This window comes from Drosophila mauritiana, chromosome 2L, assembly GCF_004382145.1.
Source record: "Drosophila mauritiana strain mau12 chromosome 2L, ASM438214v1, whole genome shotgun sequence".
Lineage (NCBI taxonomy): Eukaryota > Metazoa > Arthropoda > Insecta > Diptera > Drosophilidae > Drosophila > Drosophila mauritiana.
The window spans coordinates 572,778-587,273 of record NC_046667.1 but is presented as its reverse complement, the minus strand read 5'-3'; the positions used below and the strand labels follow the sequence as shown (position 1 = coordinate 587,273).

Below are 14,496 nucleotides of genomic sequence, written 5' to 3'. Positions count from 1 at the left end.
TTTATATTTGATCTTTTTATTAACAACACAACCACATGTTGTAGAAGATATTTTGGTCAACTTTTATTACTAAGTTCAATACAAAATAAAAAGATTTTGAACATGGTTTTAAAAAAATGCCATCATTGGTTTATTATGTTACAAGCAAAATAATCGATAGCTGGCAGGCCAGCTGAGCTGTCTGCCGATTGCTCATCACTAACGAACAAGTCGCGGCACGTGTTTACTTTTGTTTTGACCGCGAGAATGTTGGCCAAAAAACAGAAAATGCAGGAGGCGGACGCGGAGCAACAGGCCACGCCACATACGATACAGGCGCGCCTCGTTTCGGACACGGGCGAGGAAGCGGGCCCGCCAATCGACCTGCCGGCAGGAATCACTACCCAGCAACTGGGTCTGATTTGCAACGCTCTGCTGAAAAACGAGGAAGCCACTCCATATCTGTTTTTCGTGGGCGAGGATGAGATCAAGAAGAGCCTGGAGGACACGTTGGACTTGGCGTCAGTGGACACGGAAAACGTGATCGATATTGTGTATCAGCCACAGGCGGTTTTCAAAGTGCGCCCAGTGACAAGATGCACGAGTTCCATGCCGGGACACGCCGAGGCTGTGGTTTCGCTGAATTTCAGTCCGGATGGTGCTCATCTCGCCAGTGGAAGTGGCGACACCACAGTGCGATTGTGGGATCTTAACACAGAGACACCGCACTTCACCTGCACAGGTCATAAGCAGTGGGTTCTGTGCGTATCCTGGGCTCCGGATGGCAAACGGTTGGCCAGCGGCTGCAAAGCGGGCTCTATAATCATCTGGGATCCGGAGACGGGCCAGCAGAAGGGGCGACCCTTGAGTGGGCACAAGAAACACATCAACTGCCTCGCCTGGGAGCCGTATCATCGGGATCCGGAGTGCAGGAAACTTGCTTCCGCCAGTGGAGACGGGGACTGCCGGATTTGGGACGTGAAATTGGGCCAGTGCCTTATGAACATTGCCGGACACACAAATGCTGTGACAGCAGTGAGATGGGGTGGAGCGGGCCTGATTTATACATCCTCCAAAGATCGGACAGTGAAGATGTGGCGAGCTGCTGATGGAATCTTGTGCCGGACGTTCTCTGGCCACGCTCACTGGGTAAACAACATTGCGCTGAGCACCGACTACGTCCTGCGCACTGGTCCATTCCATCCGGTGAAGGATCGCTCCAAGAGCCACCTTAGCTTGAGCAGTAAGAATTCATTTACTCTCCATATGCTGTATATCCTAAAAGAGATTGTTTTACAGCCGAGGAGTTGCAGGAATCTGCCTTGAAGCGCTACCAGGCCGTGTGCCCTGACGAGGTGGAGTCGCTGGTTTCCTGTTCGGATGACAACACCCTCTATCTGTGGCGGAACAACCAGAACAAGTGTGTTGAGCGCATGACAGGGCACCAGAACGTGGTCAACGACGTGAAATACTCGCCGGATGTAAAGCTAATTGCGTCTGCTTCATTCGACAAGTCAGTGCGTCTGTGGCGAGCCAGCGATGGTCAGTACATGGCCACCTTCCGGGGTCATGTGCAGGCTGTTTACACGGTTGCCTGGTCGGCGGACTCCCGCTTGATTGTTTCCGGCAGCAAAGACTCAACACTAAAAGGTAAGCACCAAGTTTTAGTTTTCTAGCACTAGTTAATACATATATTTTCGCTTAGTATGGAGTGTTCAAACCAAGAAACTGGCACAGGAGCTGCCTGGTCATGCGGATGAGGTGTTCGGAGTGGACTGGGCGCCCGATGGCTCTAGAGTTGCCTCTGGTGGCAAGGACAAAGTTATAAAGCTGTAAGTTTGAGTAACGAGGTTTACTTTAACAATATACAGACTTTAATTGTATCTTTCAGATGGGCTTACTAACAAATCAATTACTTGTACACGGTAAGAAACTACTTAGGAATAAAGTAAAACGTCCTGAGTAAATGCCTTCGTTCTTTTGGTGTTCAAAGTACCATCTATATGCTCTGCTGTTGGATGATCCTGGCAGTATGCTTGTAGCGACTCTCAAAAGATTCTTGATTTGAGAAGTACGTTGCGGGAACCGCGGACTCGGACTGCAGTGCCCTTTCAGCGGCCACAAAGCCGCCGGCTATGCACTCGTCCAGGGAACGCCCTCGCAGAAGGGCAGTGATGAAGCCCGCGCAGAAACTATCGCCCGCTCCGGAGACATTCACTATATTGTGAACCATTGGAGCGGGATAGAAGCGAGTGCTGTGTGGCGGCGTGGGCTTACTCACATCGAGGAGCAACCTGGCATCGTTTTCCGCGTCCCCTCGATAGCTGAGTAGCACCCCGTGGTCACTCAGCGTAGCTATGATGCAGTTGAAGTGGCTGTCGATTTTTTTGATCAAGGACTTCGCTTGCTGCACCAGTTCCGCTTGTGGCTGTTTGGTGTCTGGATTCCATTTGACAGTTTCGCCCGTTATGGCCTCCGTTATAGTCTTCAACTCCTGCAGATTCGGTTTGATCAGGCGTATGTTCTTGGTCAACTCCGGCAGCAGCTTGAACGGTTTACCGGCTATGAACATATCCGTGGGCTCGAAGAAGACTGGAATCTTGTTGATTTGCGCCTGCTGCAGAATGCTGGCCATGGCCTGCTCCGATATGTTGCTGTCCATGATGATGAGAGGAGCTTCTCGGAAGAGTTGGTAGTGCGCTTGCAGGGTCTCGGCTGTAATGCTCTGGTGGATTTCCATGTTGCCCAGAATCAGCTTGCAATCTCCAAACTTATCGAAGATTAGGGAGCACAATGAGGTATTGTGGTTGTCCGCCACAATTAGACCCCGCTTCAGCGCCTTTGGCATCATCTGAAGCAGCGTTTGTCCCATCTGGTCGTTTCCCACGGCGGAAATTAGGTTCACATCTCCGTACAGCTTGTAGATGCCCTCAGCTATGTTCCGACCCACTCCCCCAGCCGCCTGTTTAGCTACCGCGGAGTACGTTGCTCCATCAAGCTTCATGTCGCGTTTCTGATCGTCCACCTTAAAGGAAAGATCAAGGATGGAGGCTCCCACAACCAGTGGTTTTCTATCGATTGCCTTTTGGACCGGGCTTTCCAGTTTCGTGGACAAGTCGCAAAGCGATGCGGCGATTTGAGCAGCCACCTTGGCATTGTTCTTGATCAGAGCTATGTTAGACTTAAGGCTCCTACCTTCGGTGATCTTGGCTATGGCGGCCAGCAGGAATGGAGTAACCTCCTTGCCGGAAATTCCCTGGGCCCTGGCTTGAGCAGTTGCTTCCTTGATGGCCTCCTCAATTTTGAATTTATCTGCGGCAAATTCCGTCGGAATGGGAACACCAATTACCAGGCCTGATTCCATTTTCAATTCCCGCCAAGATCGCAGCAGCTCAGCTGCCTCCTGGGCACTTTTAAGGTTGTAGGGCACGGTGCAGCCACTGTCCCGTGTGTAGAAATCCGGAAAGACGCCACCAGGACTGTCGAAACTGGCCACACACACGCCCTGCGTCTCCAAGAACTCCAGCGTGCGTGGAATGTCCAGGATGGATTTCACCCCGCTGCATACTACGGCCACCGGAGTGCGTCCCAGCTCGGTGAGATCGGCTGAGACGTCCAGGGACTCGTGGCCATCGCGATGGACCCCACCAATTCCTCCAGTGGCGAACACGCGGATGCCTACCCGATGGGCAATGATCATTGTGGCGGCGACGGTGGTTCCACCACTCTGTCTCCTGGACACCACAAAGGGCAAATCCCGACGGGAGCACTTTATCACCTGATCCCTGGGCTTCTCGGCAAGCGAAGTGAGCTCCTCACGAGTCAGGCCGACCTTGATGCGTCCGTCCAGAATGCCGATGGTGGCGGGAATGGCTCCATTCTGACGAACTTGCTCCTCCACCGCCAGCGCCGTAACGACATTCTCCGGCATGGGCATCCCGTGCGTAATGATCGTGGATTCTAGGGCCACCACCGGCTTTTGCAGCTGCAGCGCTTGCCGGATCTCGGGGTGCAGCACAATGTGGTCATGCTTGTGGTGCAGACTCCTGCGCACCAACCGCACGACGGGAAACGGGAACAGGAAACATCTCCGGAGCAACATCAGAATCAAATCAAAACAAATCAAAAGCACGCCTGCTGATCCTACGGTGCTGCGCAATGTGGCCGTTTTTGGAGGTGACGGCTTTTTATAGCTAGATTCTAGCCAATGCACGGAGAGCTCTGAGAGTATCTTTCGATAACGACACTGACTTTCGATACGCATTAATCGGCTTTGAATTAACCGCGAACATTTTTTTTCTCCATATTGTAGAAAATAGTTTTAATCCTAGAAAGGATCCAAAATCTATATTAGGCAACACATATAATCAAAAGTAATGGCTGTTTTTTGCAGTATTTGTAAAAATGTTTGATTAAAGCGTGTATTATAGACTGCAAAAGTTAAAACCAAGATGTTAAGTTGTCAGATTATCCAATTCTTTACTCTCTTATATTACAATGAAGTGTTTTTTTTTTTTGGTTTGCTCAAATGATTATGAAACCATTTACTAATTTTATTTATTGACAACAATGGATCTAATTTGCATTGCATTTCTGAACTTTTTATTCTCTCTTATCAAACATCCCACATTGCTAGTTATTTTGCGACCTCAACTGCCAGGAGAAAAGTTCGCATTCTATTTTGGGGACCCATCCACTCCCATCCCGTGTACCATCTGCGGACCCATCCCACTCCCATCCGCTTCCATCCGCTCGGCTCTATCCCATCCCGAGAGGCGTCTGCGGTTCAACAGCCGCTTGGGCATCGCCTCATGCCGAGAATTCGCACAAACTAAACTGAAGCAAGGCAGACCAAAGGCATCGGCATAGGAAATGCGGAGCTATTTTTAAGCACTGGGGCGACATTTTTCTTGTTTTCTGCCCGACTCGCCTGCGAAAACACACAAAAATCTGCGAAAAAAAGAGCAGGCCGCACGATATTAATAAAAGCAGCGCTGCTGCTGCGATGGATTGGTTGGATTCGGGTGGTTCCGCTGGCGGTGGGCCTGTCCACTGCATTCGTGATTTCGGCCGTGGAGTTGCACATCGTGTGTCTGTCTGTGGCTGGCCAAAAGTGAGGTGACTTCTTGGCCATTTTATGTAATATATGAGCGGTAGATAACGAGTCCTTCTCCCCGACCAGATTTCAACATGAATGTGGAGAAGCTGAAGCGTCTGCAGGCCCAGGTCCGGATCGGCGGCAAGGGCACGCCCCGTCGGAAGAAGAAGGTCATGCACCAGACGGCGGCCACCGACGACAAGAAGCTGCAGAGCTCGCTCAAGAAGCTCTCGGTGAGCACCATCCCGGGCATCGAGGAGGTCAACATAATCAAGGACGACCTGACCGTGATTCACTTCAACAACCCCAAGGCGCAGGCCTCCCTTTCGGCCAACACCTTTGCGGTCACGGGTCACGGTGAGACCCGGAAGGTGGTCGAAATGCTGCCGGACATCCTGCCCCAGCTGGGCCAGGAGACGGTCGTCCAGCTGCGGATGTATGCCAATGCCATGAACAGTCAGAAGGGGGCGCCGGGCAGCGGCGATGGACCTGTCCCAGCGGAGGAGGATGACGATGTTCCCTTGCTCGTGGGCGATTTCGATGAGGTGGCCAAGGTGGAGGCGACCAAGCAGCCGGTACAGGAGCCTAAGGAATCTGTGGAGAGCAAGCCCAAGGATAAGCAGCAGCAGCAGCCCAAGAAAGACCAGAAGCAGTCGGCAAAAGTGCCGGCGTCCACCAATCCCAGCGAGAGTTCCAAAGAGAAACAAGAAAATAGGAAGGGTCAGGCCAAAAATAACAAGAAAGGTGATCCACAGACCAACAAGGACAAGCCCAATAAAAGCAAGGATCAGGCCAAGGGTCAGCCTGCTCCCCAAGCCAACAAGGAAACGACACAGGCTGCAGAAGCTCCCAAGCCGAATCCTCCGAAGCCCGCTGTAGAGCAGAAAAAGGATCAAGTGCTCGCAGTTGACCAGAAGGTTCAAGCCAACGGTGCAATTCAAAAGGAGCAGCAACCCAAGCCCGCTGAGACCAAGCCCACTGACCAGAAAGTTGGACCCAAATCGGCAGAGAAGCAGGTGGACAAGGCCAAACCCATTGAACAGGCCAAAACCAAAGAGCCCAAGGTGGAACAGCCGAAGCCAGCTCAGAAGCAAATAGATCAGAACACCCAGTCCAAACCCACGGCGCAGAGAAGTGAAGATAAGCCAGTGGTACCGACACCAGAGCCCCAGAAGTCCGCTCTTGCACAGGCTTCAGGAAAGGCGCCAACTCCTCCTGCTGTCCAAACTCTCGCCCAGATTGTGTCTTTGCCTGCCGAGAAACCAGCCAATGAAGCGGCTGCTACTCCTAAAGCTGAGGAACAGAAGAAGGACTCGTCTGGTCCAGCTAAGGCGGAGCCAGCGATTACTCCATCGGTACCAGAACCAGTCACCACTGCTGAGCCACCCAAGAGTGCTCTCAAACAGGACTCACCTCCTAAGAGCGCTCCCAAGCAGGCATCCCCACCGAAAAATGTTCCGAAGCAGGAATCGCCACCACAGAGTGCTCCCAAACAGGATTCAGCGCCTAAGGGTGCTCCCAAACAGGATTCACCACCAAAGGGTGCTCCCAAACAGGATTCTCCACCAAAAACGGTTTCTAAACAGGATTCACCGCCACAGCAAAAGACTCCACCACCAGTTAAACAGGATGCACCACCAGCTAAGCAGGATGCACCACCAGTAGAAGTCGCTAAAGTTCCAGCTCCAGAGGGTCTCAAAACGCCAGCACCGGACGTCACCAACGTTGCTCACGCACCTGCACAACCTCAAGGTCAGGCTGCTCTCGCTTCTGAAAAGCCAGCGGATGCGCCAAAGGCCATTGAAGATCCGAAAGCTGCACCCAAGAAGGAATCACCACCACCCACAAAACCAGTGACGGCCCCAGTTCCGGTGGCACCTGCCACTCCTGCTGAGGCGCCATCTCCCCTGGCACCTTCCACTCCGCCAACGACTCCCACCTCGGTGCCGCCCTCTGCAGCGGCAGTGACCCCTCCATCTCCCACCACGGTGACTCCCCCGTCGCCTGCTGCAGTTACTCCGCCTCAGAAACTGGTGACGGCTCCCCAAGCGTGCATCAAGAAGCAGGAGGCAGGACCGAAGACAAAACAGCAGCAGCCAGCAGCCAACAAGCCCCAACAACCGCAAAAGCAGCCACCAGGAGGACCAGGAGGATCAGCTGGGCCAGGAGGGAACAAGGCCGTGCAGAAACAGCCGAACCCCAATGCCAAGCCAGCAGTTGCTCCAAAGCCGGCCCAGGCCACTCCAAAACCCGCTGCTGCTTCTCCAAAGGCATCCCCCAACCAGGCGAATCCACAACAGCAGCAGGGCAAAGCAGCTAACAAAGCGTCCCCTCCAAAGCAAGCTGGACCAACTGGGGGGCAGCAGAAGTCGGCGGCGAACGCCTCGAAGGCCACACCCTCCCCGAAATCGGTTGTATCCCCAAAAGCCACCTCCCCGAAGGCCGGAACTCCTACCAATCCTGCTCCCGCTTCTGGGGGTCCCAACTGATCCTCCTCCAGTCTCTTTTCTAATCGGCGCCCTTGCATTTCAAACCCACTCGCATTTTCATAGCCCATTTTCGCCTTCGTTAATCTCTGATGAACCCGGGTACTAACCGCCTTTTGATTATTTGTGGCCTTTACATTTTTGAATAAAATTATGATTTAACAAAAACTGAAGTGAATCGAGAAATTCCTTGTGAATATCTTTGGTTATTACAAATTGTAGTCTATCGTTCTCGGGATTAACATTGAAAAATACGATACTTTAATTTATTGTTAACACATAACACATAAAGAATTTTTGAACGTGCAGCAGCATATGATACTTTGAATTTACCGCCCACTTGGAGGCACTGTTTATCGATATCTTATCCAACTATGCCAGCCCTGGTTCGATAGGTCGGAAAGCCCTGCAAATTGCATGAAAGACACCCAAAACTACTTGTTTTTCGTTCATCCTGGACCTAACTCGACTTAGCGTGGCTGCTAGAGGGCTTCTCCTCATCCTTGGGCGCCTGCTCCTTCTCCGGGTTCAGTTTCCAGATGGCGTAGTTCAGAGCAGTGGCGAATCCCAGCCAGGCGACGTAGGGTACGAAGAGCAATCCAGCGGTCTTGTTCACTCGGTAGAATAGAACGCCGCAGGCGGACGCGGCGGCCGTGAGTGCGACTATGTCAATAAGACCCTGGTGGATGAAGTGGATTAGACATAACACCTGGGCTTGGCGATATCAGCAGTACTCACGCCCTTGATGTTGTGCTGCCCGAAGAAGATGGGCGTCCACGCCCAGTTCAAGGCCAGCTGGGTGCCGTACGCGATCAGGGGCAGTTTGGCCGCCTCGCCGGAAAAGCCTCCGCCATCGCGCCACACCAGGTAGGAGCCGTAGCCCATTCCGGCGTACAGGGAGATCCACATCGGCGCAAAGACGGAGTTGGGCGGCTTGAAGGACGGGAACTTCAGGTTGGCGTACCAGCTCTGGAGATGCTGTCTGGTCAGCCGTCCGTTGTAGATGCCACCCAGATTGGGCAGGATCACGGCCCCGGCGATGCGGAGAATGTTTCCAGCACACGGACGATCAGCCATTTTCAGAGTTCGCACTGCAAATGAGGCGCAGTAGTGGCGAACCTTCTGGTTTCACTGTTTTGTTTGCCGGTGATTTCATTCGAATGCACGAGTATTGCGTGTTAACGGGGCGAATACGCGACGGATGATTGTGTGGGTAAGCTCCAGCGATGCCAATTTGGCTAGATTCAAACTAGCTAAAGTATGTGGAATGCAACTTGAAACTGTGTATTAATTCATAGAATCGCATGGTTATTTAGAGCTGAGTAAATTTGATTTCTGGCATGGAAGAATACTCGTGCTCTTTTTTAACGTGCTATCTGTTTAATAGGGATTAAATATGTATCGCGAATTTTGGCAAAGTTGCAAAGTCATTGCTAAGCCGTTAATAGCTGTTTGTCACATGTGTAGGGGAGGAACATAATGCTTATCAATAGATTTCAAAATGACGTAATGAATGAGTAATGTTGTCGATCTATGGAAGTAATTATTGTAATTATATCTACCCATTCGTGTTTATTTAAAACTATCTTCGCTGCTGGGTGCCGGAATCACCCTGTGGCCTGGTAGATTTAACAAAACCCGTTAAGTTTTGAAAATGGAAAATATAACTGTATTGTTGGGAAGTACCAGATTAAATTCCCTGGAAAAGGTTTGTTTGTTTGTTTCACCCCATGACAAATCGTGCGATCAAGTGGTGAATGATAAGTTGAGGACTCATAAGACAAGTGAATTAATGGTGAAATAAAACTATTGTACTTATTTGCACTTACAATAACCTGGAGCAAGTTGGTATCTTACATGATCCATTGCTAATGAGCAACCATGACAACCGTTGCTAGGCAAACACATTGTTATTGTGTTTTGGCTCCTGCCAAATAAATTCATCCACTAAAGGTGGAAACCCGGCGTGATGACTCTTTACTTTGACACGAAAATCGAGTTCCTGGACTCGGATGCAGTCAGCACCATCAGCAGCTGGCATCCCAGTGAGCCGCTCTTCGCAGTGGCCTCTTTTAGTCCCGAAAGAGGCGGTTCGGTGACCATCTTTGCGGATACCGTGAGTATTAACCTCTTTGGTAGCAGACCCTGCTAAAAATCGGAATGTATATAATCAAATTGCAGGGTGAGCCCCAGCGGGATGTAACTTATCCGGTGCACGCCACTTCGCAGGCAACGGCACTTTGCTGGCATCCGGAGAAGGCGCTCCTGGCCAGCGGTTGGGAGCACGGCGACATCCATGTGTGGTTCGCTGGTCACAGGGAGTTTGCCAGCGTGAACGCACCGCACAAGGCGGCCATCGTCCTGCTGCAGTTCAGCGAGCAGGGTGGGCGGATGGTCACGGCGGATGCCATGGGCCTGGTCACAGGATGGCGCTGCGATGGCCAGTACCAGTTCCTGACCATGTTCTCCCATGACTTGCGGGAGGTGTTGCTGCTGATCTGCTTCCGTCTTACGGTGGAGAGTGAAGTGCGCGAGGAGATGGCCAATCTAGCCAAGGCTGCAGTGGCAGGCGACGAGAACGCCCTGGACACCCTCACCAATTGGAGGCCCCGCACAGCAGCCCGGAGCATGACCCACTCGGGGGTGAGGGACAACCACTGCTTCTACGCTTGCACCCAAGGAGGAGTGGTGTACTATATCAACCAAGGAGGCGCCTGTGTCGAGGTGATGAAGTGCGGCTCACTGCCTCCCATTGTCCAGATGTTGTGGCACCCAAGAAAGTAATGAGCTGCTGGAGATCGGAGGGTCAAAGCTGTACCTGAACCCCAACATTATTCCATTCTAGGGACGCCGTCATTTGCCTAATGGAGGACTTGACAGTCACCTTGTTTTTGGTTGAATCCACAGGCATCCTCACGGAGCTGGATCGTGTTAAAATGAGCGGACGTGGAGGAGGTCGGCAGGGCGGCATCGCGTGGTCTGGAAACTCTCTGGCCATAATAACAGGTGGGTTATATTATTCGATTTTCCACTTCTGTGCTACATTTAAAACTCATCGTTAGGCGATTTTTTCGTCCGCATTTGGGACATCGAGAACAGCGACAATTACCTATTGAAAATGGACCTACCCAGTGGCAACCAGCCAGGCTCATCTATGACCAATTTAAGTAATGGCACCATGTCCTCGTCCAACCAATTCTTTAGCCATGACAGCAGCGAGAGCAGCGGCGTTCTCCGAAAGACACCAAAGTACGGCCAGCTGAACGGCGAAATGTTCACCTGCTTGGCATATAGCTCTACGGGACAGACTCTGTGTGCAGGAACGTCCCAGGGGAATGTCTACACCTGGAAGAGGAGCGGCAGCAGGCTAGTCGGTGCCCCCGAAGATGCCTGGCAGCTGACGAACATATCTTCCGTGAGAGGAGCCATCCGCAGCTGCGAGTGGGGATACAACGAGCTTGCCAAGCCCTGCATGCTGGTCAACTGCCTTTCCAATGTTTTCATGCTGAAGGAGCAACCTCTGCTCGCCGTTCATACCCGCGAACTGTGGGCGGTTCAGAGGTCGGCCAAATCAGTGCAGTTGACGCACTGCAGTGGTCGGGAGGCCATGGTTCAGTCCGAGTTCGCCGTGACTGCCATGGCTTTGAGTGAACTGAGCTTAGTGATAAGTAATGGCAGGAGCATATCGTCCTATAGCTTACAGAAAGTGGAGAAGAGCCTGGATGAGTTTGAGGAGATCCTGCAGACAGTGGAGGGCACTACCCCCACGACGGAATCTACCACCACTCCGTTGAGTCTGAAACTCCTGCAGACCTTTGCTGCCGAATGCTTAGCCTTGAATCTGTGCAACCAGAACATATTTTGCCTGGGTAGCAGTGACATTTTTGTTTATTCCGTGGGAGGGGTAGTGCTTCACCGCATACAAGCCAGCGACATTGAAGGAAAGATCATCGGCATGGATTTGAGTGGCTGCTATCTCTCGGTATTTACCATGAATGGATATGTGAAAGCTTACGACGTTTCTAGGCACGATCCCAAGTTGCTTTTTCCCAGCAAATCGGGTCACGACATTTTCGATGACTTCGGGGAGTTCATTATGGTCAAGTGCAATAGCTCCGGCAGCCACTTGGCCATGGTAATAGCCAGTAGCAATTTCACCCCTATATCCACTTTATACTGCTGGGACTTTGAGCGCAGCAATCTTCTGGAGTATGGACTACTGGAGCAAGATACCAACGCCAAGAAGGAGTCTTCGACAAGTCTACCGGTTCGGATTTTCTGGGATGCAGAGGAACCTCGTCTCTTGGCTACAGAAGTAAAGTCAATGATTCAGAAGACACTGCCCCAGAAGAGCTCCTTGCAACCAAGTCATTTCGTGCAGTCAAAAGTCGTCCTTTTGTTTTATTCCGAGAAAGGCTGCCTGAATGTCCTCGAAACCCAATCCATGAGCCCAGGCTCTCAGCTACTGAACCTTTGTGTACCCAACGTGATCCGGCTGAAGATCAATACGATGGAGGAGCAACCTCTGCAAGACTTCGTGGACCTACAGCAGTGCAATCCAGTTACGAGAAAGCAAGTCCTGAATTTCAGTCTCTACGTTGCAGAGGGAAATATGGATCTGGCTTATCGCAGCATTCGCTCTATTCAATCGAAAGTGATCTGGACCAATCTGGCTAAGATGTGCGTGCACACGAATCGCTTGGACGTGGCCAAGGTGTGCATGGGCCACTTGGAACAGGCCCGCTCCGTTCGTGCCTTACGGCAAGCCATTGAAGATGACGATTTGGAGACGGAAGCCAAGGTGGCTGTGCTGGCGATAGAACTCGGAATGATTGAGGAAGCCAAGGATCTTTATCGTCGATGCAAGCGCTTCGATTTGGTAAACAAGCTGCTCCAGTCCATTGGGCACTTGGACGAAGCAGTAGAGCTGGCCGAGACAGAGGATCGGATTCATCTGAAGCACACGTACTATCAAAAGGCACAGGAGCTGCGAGAGAGGGGTGACATCAAGGGAGCTCTGGAGTACTTTGAAAAGACCCAGAATCCAGCGCAAAATATTACCCAGCTGCTTTTGGAAAACCCTGGCGCCATGAAGCGCTACATCCAGACCACCAGCGATCCCAAGCTGCTTAAGTGGTGGGGCCAGTATATTGAGAGCTCCGGCGACATGGATGCTGCTCTGGCAGTCTACCACAAGGCGGAGGACTGGTTCTCGCAGGTAAATAAGCAAGGCTTTAAGATACCACGAAACACTAACATCCTGTTCCTCTCAAGGTAAAGATTCTCTGCTACCTAGGCAAGATCTCCAAGGCAGACGCGATTGCCAGGCAGTCGGGAGATCGGGCGGCCTGCTATCACTTGGCGAGGCATTACGAGAACGTGGGCAAGTTCCAGGAGGCCATCATGTTCTTTACGCGTGCCCAGACCTTCAGCAATGCGATCCGCATCTGCAAGGAGAACGACTTTCAGGAGGAACTATGGACGGTGGCCAGCTCCTCTAGGCAGAGGGATAAGGCCATTGCGGCAGCTTACTTTGAAGAGTGCGGAAACTTTAAGCACGCCGTTGAACTCTACCATCGGGCCGGAATGCTCCATAAGGCCCTCGAGATGGCATTTGAGTCTCAGCAGCCAGAGATCCTGGAAATTATTGCCTCTGACCTGGCGCCCGATTCTGATGCCGAGTTGATCAACCGCTGTGCGGATTTCTTTTGTAGTATCGAGCAATTTCAGAAGGCCGTGCATCTGCTGGCCAAGACCAGACATCTGGAGCGGGCCTTGGGCATTTGTTCCGAGAAGGGCGTACCCGTCACGGAGGAACTGTCCGAGATGCTTACTCCGGAGAAGGGGGAGTTCGAGGAGGCGACTCGAGTCCACATCCTCGTACAGCTGGGCGAGCTCCTCCAGCAGCAGGGCGACTATCACAGTGCCACCAAGAAGTTCACCCAGGCTGGCGACAAAATTCGGGCCATGAAGAGTCTTTTGAAGTCGGGCAACACCGACAAAATTATTTTCTTCGCTAATATGTCGAGGCAACGTGAGGTCTACATCATGGCTGCGAACTATCTTCAAGCCTTGGACTGGCAATCGGATCCGCAAGTGCTCAAGCACATAGTCACGTTTTATACAAAGGGCCAGGCCTTTGATTCGCTGGCCAACTTTTATGCCATCTGCGCCCAGATCGAAATCGAGGAGTTCCAGGACTACGGTAAGGCTCTGACCGCCATGCAGGAAGCCTCCAAATGCCTGGAGAAGCTCAGCCACGCCCAGCACGTCTACAACAATCTGCAGCGCACGGTCGCGGATGTTAAGGCAATCCTGGAGATCCAGCAGGCATTGCGCGAGGGGGATCACCAGCTGGTCATTGGCTCCTGCCGCAGCATGCTGAGTAAGTCGCTGCCCCAGAGTCTACTCAGCTTCCATTAATACCCTTCTGTTTTCACATTTAGTTAAACCCGAACTGCCGCCCATCCGCCACGCCCATATCTTGTCCATGCTGATCCGAGCCCTGGTCTACGTCAAGGACTATTCTGAGGCGGGCAGAGCTTTGAAGGAACTGACCGTGAAGGACAGTACGTGGAGTGCCTCTGGACTCTTGGATCGCGGCATCGTTCACAAAATTGCACAGGAGTGCCACTTGGAGTTCGATCTCATCTGGAATGCGGGACGCCAGGTGACCGCCTCCACAAGCGGCACGGCCGCCACTGGAATGAGCAGCACTTCTGGGATGACGACCACTGATGATGACGAGGCCGATGACGAGGAGATCACCGAGGAGCTGCATTAGATGATTCAATTAATGGGCGATGCAGCAACTAGTCACGTCCCAGTTCCGCAGAGCAGATAACACGTAAATAGGCAAAAGAGTTCCCTTTAATTGGATAACTGGCTACAACTTAGCTACATAAATCCACAGACACATTTGGGATGTAAGCA

At 51.9% G+C, this 14,496-nt stretch overlaps 5 protein-coding genes across 8 annotated transcripts; 3 read left to right on the top strand and 2 right to left on the bottom strand.

Moving 5' to 3' along the window:
* Positions 1-189: 189 nt before the first annotated feature.
* LOC117150320 (protein Notchless) lies at positions 190-1,946 on the top strand. Its single transcript, XM_033317156.1, has 4 exons — positions 190-1,222; positions 1,279-1,629; positions 1,685-1,811; positions 1,871-1,946. Exons 1-4 carry the CDS (start codon positions 247-249, stop codon positions 1,881-1,883), a joined length of 1,467 nt encoding a protein of 488 aa, XP_033173047.1. The 5' UTR covers positions 190-246; the 3' UTR covers positions 1,884-1,946.
* Positions 1,831-4,151, bottom strand: LOC117150319 (pseudouridine-metabolizing bifunctional protein C1861.05). Its single transcript, XM_033317155.1, has one exon. The coding sequence runs from the start codon at positions 4,079-4,081 to the stop codon at positions 1,979-1,981; it is 2,103 nt and encodes a 700-aa protein (XP_033173046.1). The 5' UTR covers positions 4,082-4,151; the 3' UTR covers positions 1,831-1,978.
* Positions 4,152-4,989: 838 nt separating this feature from the next.
* On the top strand, positions 4,990-7,725 carry LOC117150318 (pollen-specific leucine-rich repeat extensin-like protein 1). Of its 2 annotated transcripts, none has more exons than XM_033317153.1 (2): positions 4,990-5,097; positions 5,162-7,725. In XM_033317153.1, the coding sequence occupies exon 2, from the start codon at positions 5,170-5,172 to the stop codon at positions 7,564-7,566; it is 2,397 nt and encodes a 798-aa protein (XP_033173044.1). In that variant the 5' UTR covers positions 4,990-5,097; positions 5,162-5,169; the 3' UTR covers positions 7,567-7,725. The 2 variants fall into 2 exon arrangements, with proteins under 2 accessions (XP_033173044.1, XP_033173045.1); XM_033317154.1 differs by having other exon boundaries at positions 5,011-5,092.
* Positions 7,726-7,792: 67 nt separating this feature from the next.
* LOC117150324 (translocator protein) lies at positions 7,793-8,724 on the bottom strand. The gene is made up of 2 exons (XM_033317162.1): positions 8,302-8,724; positions 7,793-8,242 (listed from the first exon to the last, which is right to left on the bottom strand). Exons 1-2 carry the CDS (start codon positions 8,638-8,640, stop codon positions 8,024-8,026), a joined length of 558 nt encoding a protein of 185 aa, XP_033173053.1. The 5' UTR covers positions 8,641-8,724; the 3' UTR covers positions 7,793-8,023.
* Positions 8,694-14,393, top strand: LOC117150317 (intraflagellar transport protein 140 homolog). Of its 3 annotated transcripts, none has more exons than XM_033317152.1 (7): positions 8,694-8,776; positions 9,517-9,679; positions 9,745-10,343; positions 10,409-10,569; positions 10,626-12,781; positions 12,838-13,948; positions 14,010-14,393. In XM_033317152.1, the coding sequence occupies exons 2-7, from the start codon at positions 9,533-9,535 to the stop codon at positions 14,345-14,347; spliced, it is 4,512 nt and encodes a 1,503-aa protein (XP_033173043.1). In that variant the 5' UTR covers positions 8,694-8,776; positions 9,517-9,532; the 3' UTR covers positions 14,348-14,393. The 3 variants fall into 3 exon arrangements, with proteins under 3 accessions (XP_033173043.1, XP_033173042.1, XP_033173041.1); XM_033317151.1 differs by having other exon boundaries at positions 8,697-8,776; positions 9,409-9,679; XM_033317150.1 differs by lacking the exon at positions 8,694-8,776 and having other exon boundaries at positions 8,812-9,679.
* The last annotated feature ends 103 nt before the right edge of the window (positions 14,394-14,496 follow it).

Bases quoted from the DNA above. Each gene is read 5' to 3' on its own strand.
- LOC117150320 (XM_033317156.1), top strand. From the start codon at position 247: ATGTTGGCCAAAAAACAGAAAATGCAGGAGGCGGACGCGGAGCAACAG. The intron at 1,223-1,278 runs GTAAGAATTCAT...ATTGTTTTACAG, and splicing joins GAGCCACCTTAGCTTGAGCA to CCGAGGAGTTGCAGGAATCT. The intron at 1,630-1,684 runs GTAAGCACCAAG...ATTTTCGCTTAG, and splicing joins CAAAGACTCAACACTAAAAG to TATGGAGTGTTCAAACCAAG.
- LOC117150319 (XM_033317155.1), bottom strand. From the start codon at position 4,081: ATGTTGCTCCGGAGATGTTTCCTGTTCCCGTTTCCCGTCGTGCGGTTG.
- LOC117150318 (XM_033317153.1), top strand. From the start codon at position 5,170: ATGAATGTGGAGAAGCTGAAGCGTCTGCAGGCCCAGGTCCGGATCGGC.
- LOC117150324 (XM_033317162.1), bottom strand. From the start codon at position 8,640: ATGGCTGATCGTCCGTGTGCTGGAAACATTCTCCGCATCGCCGGGGCC. The intron at 8,243-8,301 runs GTGAGTACTGCT...TTCATCCACCAG, and splicing joins GGCAGCACAACATCAAGGGC to GGTCTTATTGACATAGTCGC.
- LOC117150317 (XM_033317152.1), top strand. From the start codon at position 9,533: ATGACTCTTTACTTTGACACGAAAATCGAGTTCCTGGACTCGGATGCA. The intron at 9,680-9,744 runs GTGAGTATTAAC...ATCAAATTGCAG, and splicing joins TGACCATCTTTGCGGATACC to GGTGAGCCCCAGCGGGATGT. The intron at 12,782-12,837 runs GTAAATAAGCAA...GTTCCTCTCAAG, and splicing joins CGGAGGACTGGTTCTCGCAG to GTAAAGATTCTCTGCTACCT.